The 15982-nt window shown below is 40.4% G+C and overlaps 1 protein-coding gene across 5 annotated transcripts in view; it reads right to left on the bottom strand.

Annotated features, from left to right (window-relative positions):
• Nucleotides 1–15982, bottom strand: part of PHF2 (PHD finger protein 2) — a 412799-nt gene that overhangs the window by 206106 nt on the left and 190711 nt on the right. For all 5 annotated transcript variants that reach the window (XM_089678677.1, XM_089678680.1, XM_089678679.1 and 2 more), the window contains exon 2: nt 10326–10411. In XM_089678677.1, the coding sequence (XP_089534803.1) occupies nt 10326–10411 (86 nt within the window). The remainder of the gene's footprint in view (nt 1–10325; nt 10412–15982) is intronic.

Below are 15982 nucleotides of genomic sequence, written 5' to 3'. Positions count from 1 at the left end.
TGTGTGTATAAACATATATATATATATATATATCTCACAGGAGAGTAGGCTACATTATTCCTAGTAGGAATATAAAGACCTCTGACATGAAATGAGGTCATAAAATAAAAGAGCCATTTCAAAATATTCTTCTTGTCATCTTTCATTTATTATAATTATGCTGGTAATAAATTGTTTGCCGTAAACTGAGTGATACCGGCAAATGTTCAGAATCACAATTGAAGACAACAACAATCTAGTCTGTGTCTGCAGAAGAACAAAGCCTTGTCCTTGGACTGTATGAAAGCTTGCTGGGTTTTCATTAAAAAAAAAAAAAAAGTATGTAGAAAAAAAAGCAATCTAAGTATTGTGACGGATTCTCATAATCCGTTGAAATATATGACATAATATTGCTAGTGACACACTCTCCAATGTGGCAGCTGGCCGGGCAGACAAAAGAAATTACAAGAATTGGATGAGTGGAACGAGAGACCCACCAAAGGTCTTGAAGGGAATTAAATTATTTTACTCCGACATATCAAGTGATGGAAGCTGCTCTTTCCACTACTTTAATTTAAATATACCAACAGAGGTGCCAGATATGGCAATCTAAGATCAACCAACATAGCTGTGGGCAGAATATAAGACTTGAGGTAGACTAGAAGATTTTTTTAAAGGGAATGCAAGCACAATTTTATAATTTTTTTTTTACAAAATTAAAAAAAAAAGTCATATATTGTACACATATATTATAAACAGTGTGGGGCAGCCATTGCAAGGCTTTATAATTGCAGCTTTTTACTGATACATTATGGCCACATCCCAGTTCCATGTTCAGCAGCCAACACTATGGAAACCTTGCAATACACATGTCTGGTAGCAACAACATCATCTAGAACAGGGGTCTCCAAACTTTCTAAACAGAGAGCCAGTCCTTCTTCCTTTGGTTGGGTGCAGACTGTGGTCATTGGGAGTATTTATTTATTTATTTCAGGTACTTATATAGCGCCGTCAATTTACACAGCGTTTTTACACATATATATTGTACATTCACATCAGTCCCTAACCCTCAAGGGGTGTACAATCTCAGGTCCCTAACACACATTCATACATACACATAGAAACTAGGACAATTTAGAGAGGACCAAATTAACCTACCAGCGTGTCTTTGGAGTGTGGGAGTAAACCGGAGTACCCGGAAGAAACCCACGCAAGCAAAGGGAGAACATGCAAACTCCATGCAGGAGGCGCCATGGTCGGGAATCGAACCCATGACCCATTTACTGCAAGGCAGATGTGCTAACCACTAAGCCACTGTGCCACCCATGTAGAAAATGTTCCGCTATCAGTAGGAGTAAACAATGTCCATCTTTGGTGTCAGTGGGAGGAATTGGACCCCATTGCTGGTGCCATTGGGAGGAATTGTGGCATATCGTTGGTGGGAGGAGTCAGGCCCCATCGTTGTATCATTGGAAGGAATAGTGCCACATAGTTGGTGTAATTGGAAGGAATCAAATCACATCGTTGGTGTCATAGCGAGGAATTGTGCCCGATCATTGTTGTAATTAGAAGGAATAGTGCCACATCGTTGTTGTCATTGTGAGGAATTGAATTGAAAGAACTGAAATCCAATGAAAGAAAAGCCAAGGATAGGAAGGTTGGGTAAAGAAAGGCAGGATGCTGCTGGACGTCCTTCAGCCAGAATGTAATACTGAAGGTAAGACTAGAGTTTAGTCTTTTTCATGCCAGCGATGTACTGCATTACGTCGCCCAACTGTGTGTGGTTATATTGCTTTTCTCAGCCGGCTTTCTTGTAAAAGCAATCCTAGCAGCTAATAAACCACTGGATTGGTTTTACAAGCAGCAGGAGGGGGTGTCCTTCCCGCCACCTTCCTTGGCCTTGTTTAGCTCTCCCGTCCCATTGGGAGACTCAAGTGTGCAGCCGGCTGACCGTATAGCTGTTAGGGAACTGGAACGGCCCCAATCATCTCTATGGTATGAGAAACTGGAAGTAACAATTATTTTGTCACTTCGGATTTCGCCAGATGTAAATAGCGCCAATTTTAAATTGGGAAAGCATCTGGTCACACCTTTCTTGGTGTGATCAGATGCTGTTAAAGTCAGAGGAGTGATCTGAGGTCTAATAGACCCTAGATCCCTCAACAATAAGGGATAATAAGGGATGTTTACATTCTTTACAGTAACAATAAAAGTGATAAAAAAACAATGTAAACGGACAGTGTAAAAAAAAATTAAAGCACTCCTGTCCCCCCCATGCTCACGTGCAAAGATGAATACACACATCCGTCCCGTATCAGTACGTAAACAGCGATCGCACCACACGTGAGGTATCATTGCAAACATCAGACTGGGGGGCAATAATTCTAGCATCACACTTGCTATGTAAATATAAAGTGGTAACCCGTACAGGCTTTAAATCGTCGCCTATCGATAATAAAATGTACTTAGTTTTTTGCCAATGCATGGGCATGCACAATTTTAAAGCATGACATGTTTGGTATCTACAGTGGGGATCGAAAGTTTGGGCACCCCAGCTAAACATTTGTATTAATGTGCATAAAGAAGCCAAGGAAAGATGGAAAAATCTCCAAAAGGCATCAAATTACAGATTAGACATTCTTATGATATGTCAACAAAAGTTAGATTTTATTTCCATCATTTACACTTTCAAAATAACAGAAAACTGCAAAAGTTTGGGCACCCTGCAGAATTTATAGCATGCACTGCCCCCTTTGCAAAGCTGAGACCTGCCAGTGTCATGGATTGTCCTCAATCATCGTCTGGGAAGACCAGGTGAAGTCAATCTCAAAGGTTTTAAATGCCCAGACTCATCTGACCTTGCCCCAACAATCAGCACCATGGGTTCTTCTAAGCAGTTGTCTAGAAAACTGAAACTGAAAATAGTTGACGCTCACAAAGCTGGAGAAGGCTAAAAGAAGATAGCAAAGCGTTTTCAGATGTCAATATCCTCTGTTCTTAATGTTATTAAGAAATGGCAGTCATCAGGAACAGTGGAAGTTAAAGCAAGATCTGGAAGACCAAGAAAAATATCAGACAGAACAGCTTGCAGGATTGTGAGAAAAACAATTCAAAACCCACGTTTGACTGCACGATCCCTCCAGAAAGATCTGGCAGACACTGGAGTTGTGGTACACTATTCCACTATAAAGCGATACTTGTACAAATATAGTCTTCATGGAAGAGTCATCAGAAGAAAACCTCTTCTACGTCCTCACCACAAAAATCATCGTTTGAACTTTGCAAATGAACATATAGACAAGCCTGATGCATTTTGGAAACAAGTTCTGTGGACTGATGAGGTTAAAATTGAACTTTTTGGCCGGAATGAGCAAAGGTACGTTTGGAGAAGAAGGGGCACAGAATTTAATGAAAAGAACCTCTGTCCAACTGTTAAGTATGGGGTTGGATCAATCATACTTTGGGGTTGTGTTGCAGCCAGTGGCACAGGGAACATCTCATGAGTAGAAGGAAAAATGGATTCAATAAAATTTCAGCAAATTTTGGATGGTAACTTGATGCCATCTGTGAAAAAGCTGAAGTTAAAGAGAGGATGGCTTCTACAAATGGAGAATGATCCTAAACACACCTCGAAATCTACGGGGGATTACATCAAGAGGAGTAAACTGAAGGTTTTGCCAAGGCCTTCACAATCTCCTGACCTCAACATAATTGAAAATCTATGGATACACCTTAAAAGAGCAGTGCGTGACAGACAGCCCAGAAATCTCAAAGAACTGGAAGACTTTTGTAAGGAAGAATGGGCAAAGATACCTCAAACAACAATTGAAAGACTCTTTGCTGGCTACAAAAAGCTTTTACAAGCTGTGATACTTGCCAAAGGGGGCAGTACAAGATATTAACTCTGCAGGGTGCCCAAACTTTTGCAGACGCCATTTTTTTGTTTTCTGTTATTTTGAAAGTGTAAATGATGGAAATAAAATCTAATTTTTGTTGACATATTATAAGAATGTCTAATCTGTAATTTGATGCCTTTTGGAGATTTTTCCATCTTTCCTTGGCTTCTTTATGCACATTAATACAAATTTTTAGCTGGGGTGCCCAAACTTTCGATCCCCACTGTATTTACTCGACGTACCTTCATTGTTCATATTTCACCAAACAACTTAGTATTATATTGTGTTTTTCTGCATTAGAATGTATTAAAGAGTATTTTTTTCCAAGGTAAGGTTAAAAAAAAACAAAAAACCTTACAACTAGGAGTGGACTGAAATTACGGTGGCCAAAAACATTTGGAGGACCAGAGTGATGGCACTTACGGTTCCGGCGTCTTTTAAACAAGGCCATTTTTTTTAAAGCACTAGATCAATGCTTTTTTGATCTAGTGCTTTACATTGTAGAGGAGAGATGTGGGGTCTTATTGACCCTGTATCTCTACATAAAGAGCACCCATCACTAATTATTTCAATCACAAGGGATGTATGCATTTCCTTGTGATAGGAATAAAAGTGATTAAAATTTTTTTTAAAGGGACAGTGTTTAAAAAAAAAAAAAAGTTTAAAGTGCCCCCGAACCCCTGTGAGCGCACATAGTGGTGAATGCATTCATAGGCCGTGCCCTCATATGTAAGCGGTGTTCAAACCACACATGTGAGGTATTGCCACGAACGTCAGAGCAAGAGCAATAATTCTAGCACTAGAGTTCCTCTGTAATTTTACACTGGTAACCTGTAGAAATTTTGAAAGCGTCGCTCATGGTGATTTTTAAGTACAGTAGTTTGACAACATTCCACGAGCGTGCGCAATTTTAAAACATGACATGTTGGGTATCTATTTACTCGGTGTAACATCATATTTCGTATTTTACAAACAAATTGGGGTATATATTGTGATTTTATTTTTAATCATTAAAGTGTGTTTTTTTCCAAAAAAATTGCATTTGAAAAATATACTAATTTTTAAAAACTGTCCATTTCGGTTTTCGGCCAAGTGTATACTGAATTTTCGGTTTCGGTACCAGAATTTTCATTTCGGTGCACCACTATTTACAACTACTTTAATTTACAAATGCATGGCTTACTTTTAAAAGGGTAACATGGTGGCAATTTCAAACAGCCCCTTATAAAATGGCAGCAGTCTCGTGCGGCTTTCTTTAATATAGGCAGTTTCACAGCGTCCTGTAACATGGCATGGACCTTTGACAGTTTCATGTATCTATTAAGCCACACCCATTTTTGGTAAGCCATGCTCACCTGACACAGCAGATCACTAAGCATGCCTAAATGTTCCTCTTTACTATCTCAAAGAGCTGTAAGATATTTTAAAGCCCATCTTTGGGAAACTATGAAATTATCTGTTGCAGTGGGGCTGCATCTGTACTGCAGTGGATAAGAGCTATTTTCTTTAGGGGAAATGAGAAACAATTTCACTTACTCAACGCTCCACTATCCTGGTAAATGGCGCTCCCCCACATTCTGGCAGCGAACTGTCCCTTTGCATCATCACATTCAATGCAGGGCTATGGACTCTGCTTTGGTCATGATGATGTCAGAACACTAGACCACTGAAGCGTGGGGAGGAGCATTGGATTAGTAAAGTTTTTTTTTCTTCCCCAAGACCAAATCAAGCTCCTCTGGAACTCTCTACCCCAACTTGTCCAGCTACATCCTACTCTTTTAACTTTGCTGAAAACTCATCTCTTCGGGGAAGCCTATTTCACCTTCTAAAATGCAGCACAGCCCCGCGGCAAGGAATAATTTTTTTTTTGTTGCCCGGAGTTGGGCTTTAATACATGACATTTCTTAGGGACAGGCCTGCTTTAAGACACAGTGAGAGCTATTCTTGTTGTTTTGTCTAAACTGATCTTTCCACAAAGCCTCTGTCCGAAGCAAGAGCTGTAAAAGGAAAAAGTGAGAAAATGTGCCGACAAAGTGCAAACATATTCTACAGCAGCAAGAATGTCATTGACAATGTTTCATCGCATTATCACACAGCGACATAAATAAAACAGACAGGTCTATTGCTAGCTTCCATGCTAGCTGGTATATTCAAGCTACAATTCAGGATAGTCATTGCAGGGGAATATTTATCCACTTCAAGGATAAAACTATAGTGTGTATCTAGGAAACACATTTCAAGTCATTTTTGACTTTATCTTTAATGTGACACTTTTCATCTGCTTGCCCTTCCATTTTGCATGAGAGCATATCGTACACAGATCTGTGGATTCTTTCTCTAGTGGTTACTTGCAGATCAGGTTGGGGGATTGGCAACTGTGCCTTTAGCATCCATGCTGAGTCACTACTGAGGTAACTGAACAGGCCACAATGTCTTGCCCAGACTAACCTAGCAGCAAAAAGATACCAGTTGCTGGAATTTTGGGAGAGAAATGTTGTCCCATTCTTAGCACATGTGGGATTCTAACTATTCAACATTCCTGGGTCTTCTTTGCCGTAGTTTTCATTTCAAGATGCACCAAATATTTTCAAGTGGTGAAAGGTCTGGACTGCAGGCAGGCCAGTTAAGCACCTGAGCTCTTCTACCACGAAACCATGCTGTTGTCAAAGATGCAGTATGCGGTTTAGCATTTTCCTGCTGAAATATGCAAGACCTTCTCTGTACCAGACGTTGTGCGAATGTTAACAAATGCTGCTCTAATACCTGGATATATCTTTCAGCATGGATGGTGCCTTTCCAGATTCACCAGCTGCCCATTCTTTATGCACCAACGCACCCCCACACCATCAGAGATGCAGGCTTCTGAACTGAGCGCTGATAACTTTTTACAGGTTGGTGAGCCTTTGCCCAGCTTTAATTCTGAGACACTCTGACTCCAGAAGATGTTCTTTTTATACCTAATCAAGTTACTAACCTGCTGCCAATTGACCACTTCCCACCCATAAGATGTCATATGACATGCTTGGAATGAAGTGGTCATACCAGGATGAAGCCTGCACCTGCAGGAATCATTCCAATATCAAAATTTGGAGTGCCATTAAAAGAAAATGGCACCCAAACGCTAACTGTGCAACGATCGCAGGCAGAATCGAATTGTCAGTGGATGGATTGTTGTCATTGATGGGAAAATGAATTCCAGAGTTTATCAAGACATTTTGCAGGAAAACGTACGACCATCTGTCCGCCAACTGAAGCTCCGCAGAGGATGGGTGATGCAACAGGACAATGACCCAAAGCATACAAGTAATTCAACAAAACAATGGCTGCAACAGCACAGAATACGCCTTCTGGAATGGCCCAGTCAGAGTCCTGACCTCAACCCGATTAAAATGCTGTGGCATGACCTTAAGAGAGCGATTCACACCAGACATCCCAAGAATATTGCTACACTGAAACAGTTTTGTGAAGAGGAGTGGTCCAAAATTACTCCAGATCCTTGTGCAGGTCTGATCTGCAACTACAGGAAACGTTTGGTTGAGGTTATTGCTGCCAAAGGAGGGTCAACCAGTTATTAAGTCCACAGGTTCACATACTTTTTCCTCCCTGCACGGTGAATGTTTACATGTTATGTGCAATTAAACCAAGGCAACATCTAATGTTTGTGTAGTATTATGTTCAGCAGACTGTGTTCTTCTATTGTTGTGACTTAGATGACGTTCAGAACACATTTTATGCCCTATTCATGCAAAACTCCACGTAATCCCAAGGGGTTCACATACTTTTTTCTTGCAACTGTACACTCACTGGTCACTTTATTAGGTACTCTTTGCTAGTATCGGGTTGGACCCCATTTTGCCTTCAGAACTGCCTTAATTTTTCATGGCACAGATTCAACAAGGTGTTGGAAACATTCCACAGAGATTTTGATCCATATTGACATGAGTTACTGTTGCCTTTCTATCATCTCGAACCAGTCTGCCCATTCTTCTCTGACATCAGCAAGGCATTTTCATCCACACAACTGCAGCTCACTCAATATTTTCTTTTTTCGGACCATTCTCTGTAAACCCTAGAGATGGTTGTGCGTGAAAATCCCAGTAGATCAGCAGTTTTTGAAATACTGAGGCCAGTCCTTCTGGCACCAACAACCATGCCACATTTAAAGTCACTTAAACCCCCTTTCTTCCCCATTCTGATGCTTGGTTTGAACTTCAGCAAGTTGCCTTCATCACATCTAGATGCCTTAAATGCACTGAGTTACTGCCATGTGATTGGCTGATTAGCAATTTGTGTTATCAAACAATTAAACATGTGTACCTAATAAAGTGGCTCATAAGTGTATATGTATACAGGGATGTTTAATTCATATTGCCTGATGCCTCGGACATGCAGTTCTCGGGAGCCGGGCAAGAAGTTTGTTCTACATTTAGTCCTGCTGCGGGCTACTCCGGCGCTGGGAGGCTGAAGACAGAGAAGCCTGGTTTCTAGTCTGGCAGCACAAAACCCTCACTGCTCTGCACATGACATCAGAGTAGAGGGCGGGGGACTGGTGTTTTTCTTCAGTGTGGTTGGCGTTCTGAGCGAGTGCATGGTACACGGACTCCTATCTCCTTTGAAACATCCCTTTTTATCTCCTAATGTATTGTGTTACAGCCTGTCCTAGTCCCGCACTCGACTGCAGCCAATAATCCTCTGCAAAGCCAGCACTATGAGTTGTGCCTCTCTGTCCACAAAAAGTCCAAGCATACTTCCTATTGGCCTCCAGTCCCTGCAGCATACTGCTAAGAGCTCTGCTCCTCTGATGTTCTAGGGACGGGTGTGCTGTTGTACCCCACCTGTAATGGGCATCTCCTGGATTCCATCTGACCAAGTGTACTATGGTATGTGACACTCAGCATGTGCAGTATAGTCACATAGGGCACACTACACTTACACACAGCATCATCCCCTACCCAAACTATCCCCAATGTTCCTTCTTTCCCCCCACTAATCCCCAATGTTCCTCCTCTCCCCCCACTAATATCAATGCCCCCCCACTAATCCCCAATGTTCCTGCTCTCCCCCCACTAATCCCCAATGTTCCTCCTCTCCCCCCACTTATCTCAAATGTCCCCCTCTCCTCCACTTATCCCCAATGTTCCTCCTCTCACTCCACTGATCCACAATGTCCCCCTCTCCCCACCCCCACTTATCCCAAATGTCCCCTGTTTCTCCACTTATTCCCAATGTTCCTCCTCTCCCTCCACTAATCCACAATGTCCCCCCTCTCCCCCCCCCATCTAAAATGTCTCCCTCTCCTCCACTTATCCCCAATGTTTCTCCCCTCCCTCCAATAATTTCCAATGTCCTCTCTCTACTCCTCACGTATCCCTTATGCACTTAGCATGCATGGGTGTCGTCCACGAAGCCCTTGCACAAAAAACCCCGCCTACAGTTTGCCAGGGCCCGTGCTGAAAAAGAAAAATACTACTGGGACTGTACTCTGTACTCTGGAGTGATGAGACCAAGATAAATATTTTTGGAACTGATGGCTTCAAAACTATACGGCATCACAAAGTTGAGGAGTACAAAGAAAAATGCATGGTGCCTACAGTGAAACATGGTGGTGGCTTCTGGGGGGCTGCATGAGTGCTGCTGGTGTCGGGGGAACTGTGTTTCATTGATGGTATCATGAATTCACAGATGTACTGCTCTATATTGAAAGAGAAGGTGCTACCATCACTCCATGCCCTTGGTCGTCATGCACTTTTCCAACATCAGAATGATCCAAAACACACATCTAAGGCCACTGTTACATTTCTGAAGAAGAACAGGGTGAAAAAGTGATTCAATAGCCAAGTATGTCTCCTGATCTGAACCCAATCGAACACCTATGAGGAATTCTGAAAAGACAAGTTCAGCATCACTTTCCATCCAGCATCTAGGTTCTAACAGAGGTCTTTCTTAAAGAATGGAAAAAGATAGATGTCACCAACTTGTTCATTCCATGTCCAAAATACTTGGTGCTGTCCTTACAAATCATGGAGGTCATACAAAATACTAGATGTAGTAGTTTTTGTTGTGGGGTGTATTCATTTCAACCTTACTTTGTAATGAGCTAAACAAGTGTTCTATAAAACTCAGTTTTGTCAACATTTTGGAAATTGTTCTTGTGTTCATTGAGATATTGATTAAAATCTTACTTTTCAAAAGGGATGTACTCATTTATGCTGAGCACTGTGTATATATATATATATATATATATATATATATATATATATATATATATATATGTATGTATCTCAGGAAATGTCTTTACACATTTCCCTTCATTCAGCATGTGCTGAATAAACTGTAATGTTTCCATGCAAGGTCTGCTGTACACAGTTCAGTGTTTTCTTTGAACACTTGGGTAATCTCAGGGCAGTGAATTGCTTGTACTTCTACAAAGAACAATCAATGGGCACTCACATGTAGACTTGCCATGAGTTTTTTCACAGTTCGGACAGTGATAAATGTCGATGTCTGGTGCTTCATCTTCCTCTACGCCAACACAGCTGTAAAACAAAAAAAACACGGTGTTATACCGCTGATTAACTGTGGTTCATTTAATCGCTATACACAAACTGTGATTTACAGACCCCTGTCATGCAGGACATACACGTAACGATTAACGATTTATCATAGAAGCAATCGTTTTCAACAATCTCTCTTTCGAAAACAAGTACTGAGGACAACAAAGAGAAACAAGTGAACTGGACTGTCCAGCAGAATAGAACATGCCTTCTTGGTGATTTGTTTGTTGATTAAAAGGATCATTTGATGTAGCGACTTTCTGCAAGGAATAATGTTGTAATTCCTTCAATTGTTACATTACACAATTGTATTATTAAATGTGCACCGTATAAGCTAAAGTTGTACATAAACGGATCGAAATTGGGCTGGTTCAACAATGACCGATCGAGTTCTGTAGAAAGGGCTTGTTGGAAAATGTTTCTCGATCAGCAGCTGCAGCAAATGGGCGCCAGCAGAGATTGAGTCCCCACTCAGAATACAATGGGGTTATTTACTAAAACTGGAGAGTGCAAAATCTGGTGAAGCTCTGCATAGAAACCAATCAGCTTCCAGGTTTTATTGCCAAAGCCTTATTGAACAAGCTGAAGTTAGAAGCTGATTGGTTACCATGCACAGCTGCACGAGAATCTCCCTCAATGTCTCTGATCCATCTATGACCTGCTTTAGCCCTGGTTCACACTGATGCGGTGCTGAATTTGCAGCCTTTTTTAATGCGAATTCCGCATCGCATTACAATCGCACCCCGTTCATACGAACCGATGCGGGTGTGTATGTTAGGTTAAAAACACCCCGATATCGGTCTGCAAAATGCGGTGCGATGTGCAGAATCGGATCGCATAGGTGAGAATACCTATGCGATCCGATTCTAGTGCGGACCAAAAAAGGGTCCTGCACGTTTTTGGTGTGGGTGCGGTGCGAATAGAGCCATACAAAATGTATGGCTCTGATCGCACCGCATACAAATTGCATGTGATTTGTACAGGAATGCGGTGCGGTTCCTGTGCAAATCACATGGCATTTACCGCACCGCTGTAGTGTGAACGAAGGCTAAGAGCTCAAAGACACATGTGGCAGCCAGGATCACCTAAACTAGGGCTGTACATGCTGCAGCCACGATGGTTTACTTCATTGCCGTGGCAAAGATTAAACGGCATGTTGCTTTTGGCAGGTGGTGTTATTCAAACGAATTGGGCTGCGCTACAACTTCCCTATAACGTACACGGTTGCAATGCAGTGGATCTGCATTTTGAACGTTAAAGTAGGCATTGACGAAAACAATATTATCACCTCTTCATTGCCTGTCAAACACCATCTTAAAAAGCGATCCACAGGGGATTGCTTTTCAGACGGGCAGTAGTATAGCCCCATGTGTGAATATGCCCATTAGCAAGCATGCATGTAATCTCTACTTACATAATAATGATTTCTTTTATAAAGGCAGTAAAACTCTAATATCTATTTTAATCTAATATTTATTTTAGGTTATACTAACTTGGCAGCTTGTACAGAATAGGGAACGTTTAAGAATTATGGCGCAGAGCAAGGCCGCTCTAAACAACAGCAGTAAGACAGATAATGAGACTGAGATTTATTACTGGAGAGTAGAAATATTTTTACTTTATACAGATGAACAATTAAAGTGGAACTTCAATATTGACTATTTTTAATCCTTAAGCTGCTAGCATTAATAAATAGAAAATTATATCATATTTACTTGTTTAAAGCTTATTAAGTACTTGTTATGTATTTATTGTGACACTGTACTTCTCTGGTGACAGTATGTCACCAAATTGTAAAAAAAAGAAAAAATCATTAAAAAAAAAAAATGTTTTTACTTTACATACTGTCACCAGTGTCCCCGACCACCCCCACACCAGTCATATGGTGACACTGTACTGCTCTGGTGACAGGATTAAAAACAAAATTGTGAAAATAAAATGTAATTTCTTCATTTTCCAAACAATTATGGCAAAAAAATTACAACTTCAAAAAACTCCCCATGCCTCTTACTAAATAGCTTGGAATGGCTGCTTTCCAAAAAGGGTTTTTGGGGGGTATTTGTACTGTCCTGGCATTTTAGGGACTCCAGAAATGAGGCCATCAGCACATCAGGACTGAATAGTTTTCAAATATATATACCATCATTTCAGACTAAATAATATACACTGATTTGGGTTGTTTTTTACCAAGAAAATGTAGCAGAATACATTTTGGCCTAAACTTATGAAGAAAGATTATTTATTTGCAAATTGTATAAAAGAAAAACTTGGGTTTTTTTTTTCAAAATTTTCTGTACTTATTTGTTTATATACCTAAAAAAAAAACCAAAAAACAGTGGTGATTAACCCCTTCACGCCGGCCGCACGCAAATGTGGGCCTAGACGCCGAGCGGCCGCATATTTGTGTTCATGTAACAAAAAAAATATGTGCTGAGAGCACGCACCCTACGTGGCTCCCAGCACACATGTGCGGTACTCACGGAAAGGTCCCGGTCCGCTCTTTCGATCAGGACCTTTCCAGATCATGTGAACGGCCGTGACATGACGTCACGGCGGCCACATGACACTGAGCAATTGTCATTGAAAGTGTGACAGTGCTAATATCTGAAAATTGGCCTAAGCAAGGAAGGTGAAAGTGTCCGGTATTGAAAAGGTTAAGAAAGGCTTGCAGGAAATGGAGAACTATTCATATTTTAATGACCATCAAGCCATGCCATTGCGAAAGGTCTTCCAACATGATCCTAGATACATTTAGATGAATATGTTGCACAACGTCTTCATATGTGATGCCTACACTTTGGCCAACTCTGCGATTTGCAGAAACATAGCAAGGACAGGTCATTGTTTTTCTCTTGTTAAGAACCCCCAGCATGTTTGTTTGTCTTGTTCCATGGCGCTTCAAGGAGTGTGTTAATCAGAGATCAGAGCAGCAAATGAACTCACAATGAGGTTTTAATAGACATGGTAACATAGAGCCAGGAGGCACGCAAACGAAGGTTTTCCAGGAACCACATACTGAAGATTGGTATCATCATTAAATTAAATATATGGAAATTAGGCACTCATATGAATGTATAATGAACTCTCAAATGCCAGGAGAACCGCAAGTTTTTTTGTTTTTTTTTTGCAACAGTTTCCTAATTCTGTTGGATGTATCAAACAATAAATGCAAAATGAATGCATGCCCCAGGATATATTTTACATACTGTACATGTATTATGGTAAAGTGACAATATCAATTTTAGGAAGATTGGCCCTTTAAAGCAAACCTGTTATTCATTTTCAACCATTAAAAATTCTGCGATGGGCTCTTTCACACAGTTGTTGGAAATAGGTGGTTAGGTTGCATTTCACAGCTTCCTGACCACCTATCAATGGCACTCAACACTGTTCAAATAGGGAGCAAATGAAGCTGTACACACACCTGCATTAGCCTGCTGGGCTCAGCAGGCATTTACACTTTGCAACTGCCTCCATTAACGTTTGTTGAAACACGCCACAAGCGCACTATTAACGCACCTATAGCAAAGCGTCAAAAGCGATCGTTTCTAATTTTAGACTTGTAAAAATAAAAATATAAAACACAGGGCATTTGAGGAAAGTTGGTCGATGCGACTAGACCTCCGGAAGATTTACCCACTTCATAACTGACAATTGCGCGGTCATGCAACACGGTACCCAAATTAAATTAATATCAATATCAATGGCACTCAACACTGTTCAAATAGGGAGCAAATGATGCTGTACACACACCATAATTGACAATTGCGCGGTCATGCAACACTGTACCCAAATTAAATTAATATCAATGGCACTCAACACTGTTCAAATAGGGAGCAAATGAAGCTGTACACACACCTGCATTAGCCTGCTGGGCTCAGCAGGCATTTACACTTTGTAACTGCCTCCATTAACTTTTGTTGAAACGCGCCACAAGCGCACTATTAAGGCACCTATAGCAACGCGTCAAAAGTGATCTTTTCTAATTTTAGACTTGTAAAAAATAAAAAATACAAAACACAGGGCATTTGAGGAAAGTTGCTCAACGCAACTAGAACTCCGGAAGATTTACCCACTTCATAATTGACAATTGGATGGTCATGCAACACTGTACCCAAATGAAATTATTATTATTTTTTTCCACAAAAAGAGAGCTTTCTTTTGGTGGTATTGGATCACCACTGGGGTTTTTATTTTTTATTATATAAATTAAAAAAGACCAAAATTTTGAAGGGGGGGGGGGTGGGGAAATATATATATTTTTTTTAATCCATAAAGAATTTTAAAAAATCTAAATTCCATATAAATTTAGGCCAAAATGTATTCTACATGTTTTTGTTAAAAAAAAAAAAAAAAATGGTATATTAATTGGTTTGTGAAAAAGCTATAGCATCTACAAACGATGGTATATTTACTGGAATTTGTATGCATTTATTTTTTTATACTAGTAATGGCGGTGATCAGCGACTTATAGTGGGACTGTGATAGTGTGGCGAGCAATCTGACACTAGCTGACACTGGCTGGGGAGTACACTAGCTGATACCAATAGTGACACTAATACAGTGATCAGTGCTAATACTATACACTGTCTCTGTACTAATGACACTGGCTGGGAATTAACATCTAGGGGCGATCAAGGGATTAACTGTGTGCTTAACAAGTGTTAATGTGTATAATATGTGCTGCTTTTACTAAGGGACCATGTTTTTTCTGCTGCTTACCAGGGAATAAAAAAAACAGAAAGATCGCCTGTCACTGTACAGAGCTCTGTGTTGTTTACAATCACAGAGCTCTGTTCCGTGAATCACGGAGCTGATCATAGAATCCCGGCAATCAGTCATTGCCTGGGACACACTGATTGGTTTGTGCTGTAATACAGCCAGATCGGTGGGCACACGCACCCCACCCGGAAGTGCTGATCATGTATCAGATCAGATGGGGGAATAAAGCAATTTTCTTTCCTGTAACCAGTAGTTGTATAACATTAAGACAGGATCTATATCACCAACTGTTCAGGACCATGCAGGGTCCCTTATCAGGGTACATAAAGAAAAAAAACAGGAAATCCAACTTTTACCAGTTTTACTATATATGGTTGACTCTGGTACATTGTAAAGGGAAGTTTGGGGTGTTCTATAGTCTACAAGTGCCACCACCAAACAATTCTAACATTTATAATGGTAACCAAATGAAGGAATAAAGCTGGCCAAAGATTGGTCGAACGAAAATTCTTAGAAAAAGAAAGTTCCAAGAAAATTAGTTTTTTTAATCATTACTGGGTCAAATCAACGTTCAATTTTGACGGCAGCGATGAGAAGATGCGAATGAGCAAGATGGAATTTTTTTTCTTGAAACAGACAAATTTATAACAGTGTATGTGATTTTCGTTCAGTAAAGTCTATTCATTCCAAAATCAAATGCTAAACGCAAATTTAATCTGTTGAATGGCATTCGAATGCTTTGAGAATTTTTCTATAAACTTCCTCACAACTTTTCTCAAGAATTTTTGTTTGAAATTCTATCCATCTATGACCAGCTTAAAGCGGAGCTCC

This window comes from Staurois parvus, unplaced genomic scaffold, assembly GCF_062004578.1.
Source record: "Staurois parvus isolate SC_StPar_1 unplaced genomic scaffold, SC_StPar_1.0 ptg000209l, whole genome shotgun sequence".
In the NCBI taxonomy this organism is placed as follows: domain Eukaryota; kingdom Metazoa; phylum Chordata; class Amphibia; order Anura; family Ranidae; genus Staurois; species Staurois parvus.
The sequence above is the reverse complement of the archived record's forward strand: the minus strand, read 5'-3'. Positions and strand labels throughout refer to the sequence as shown.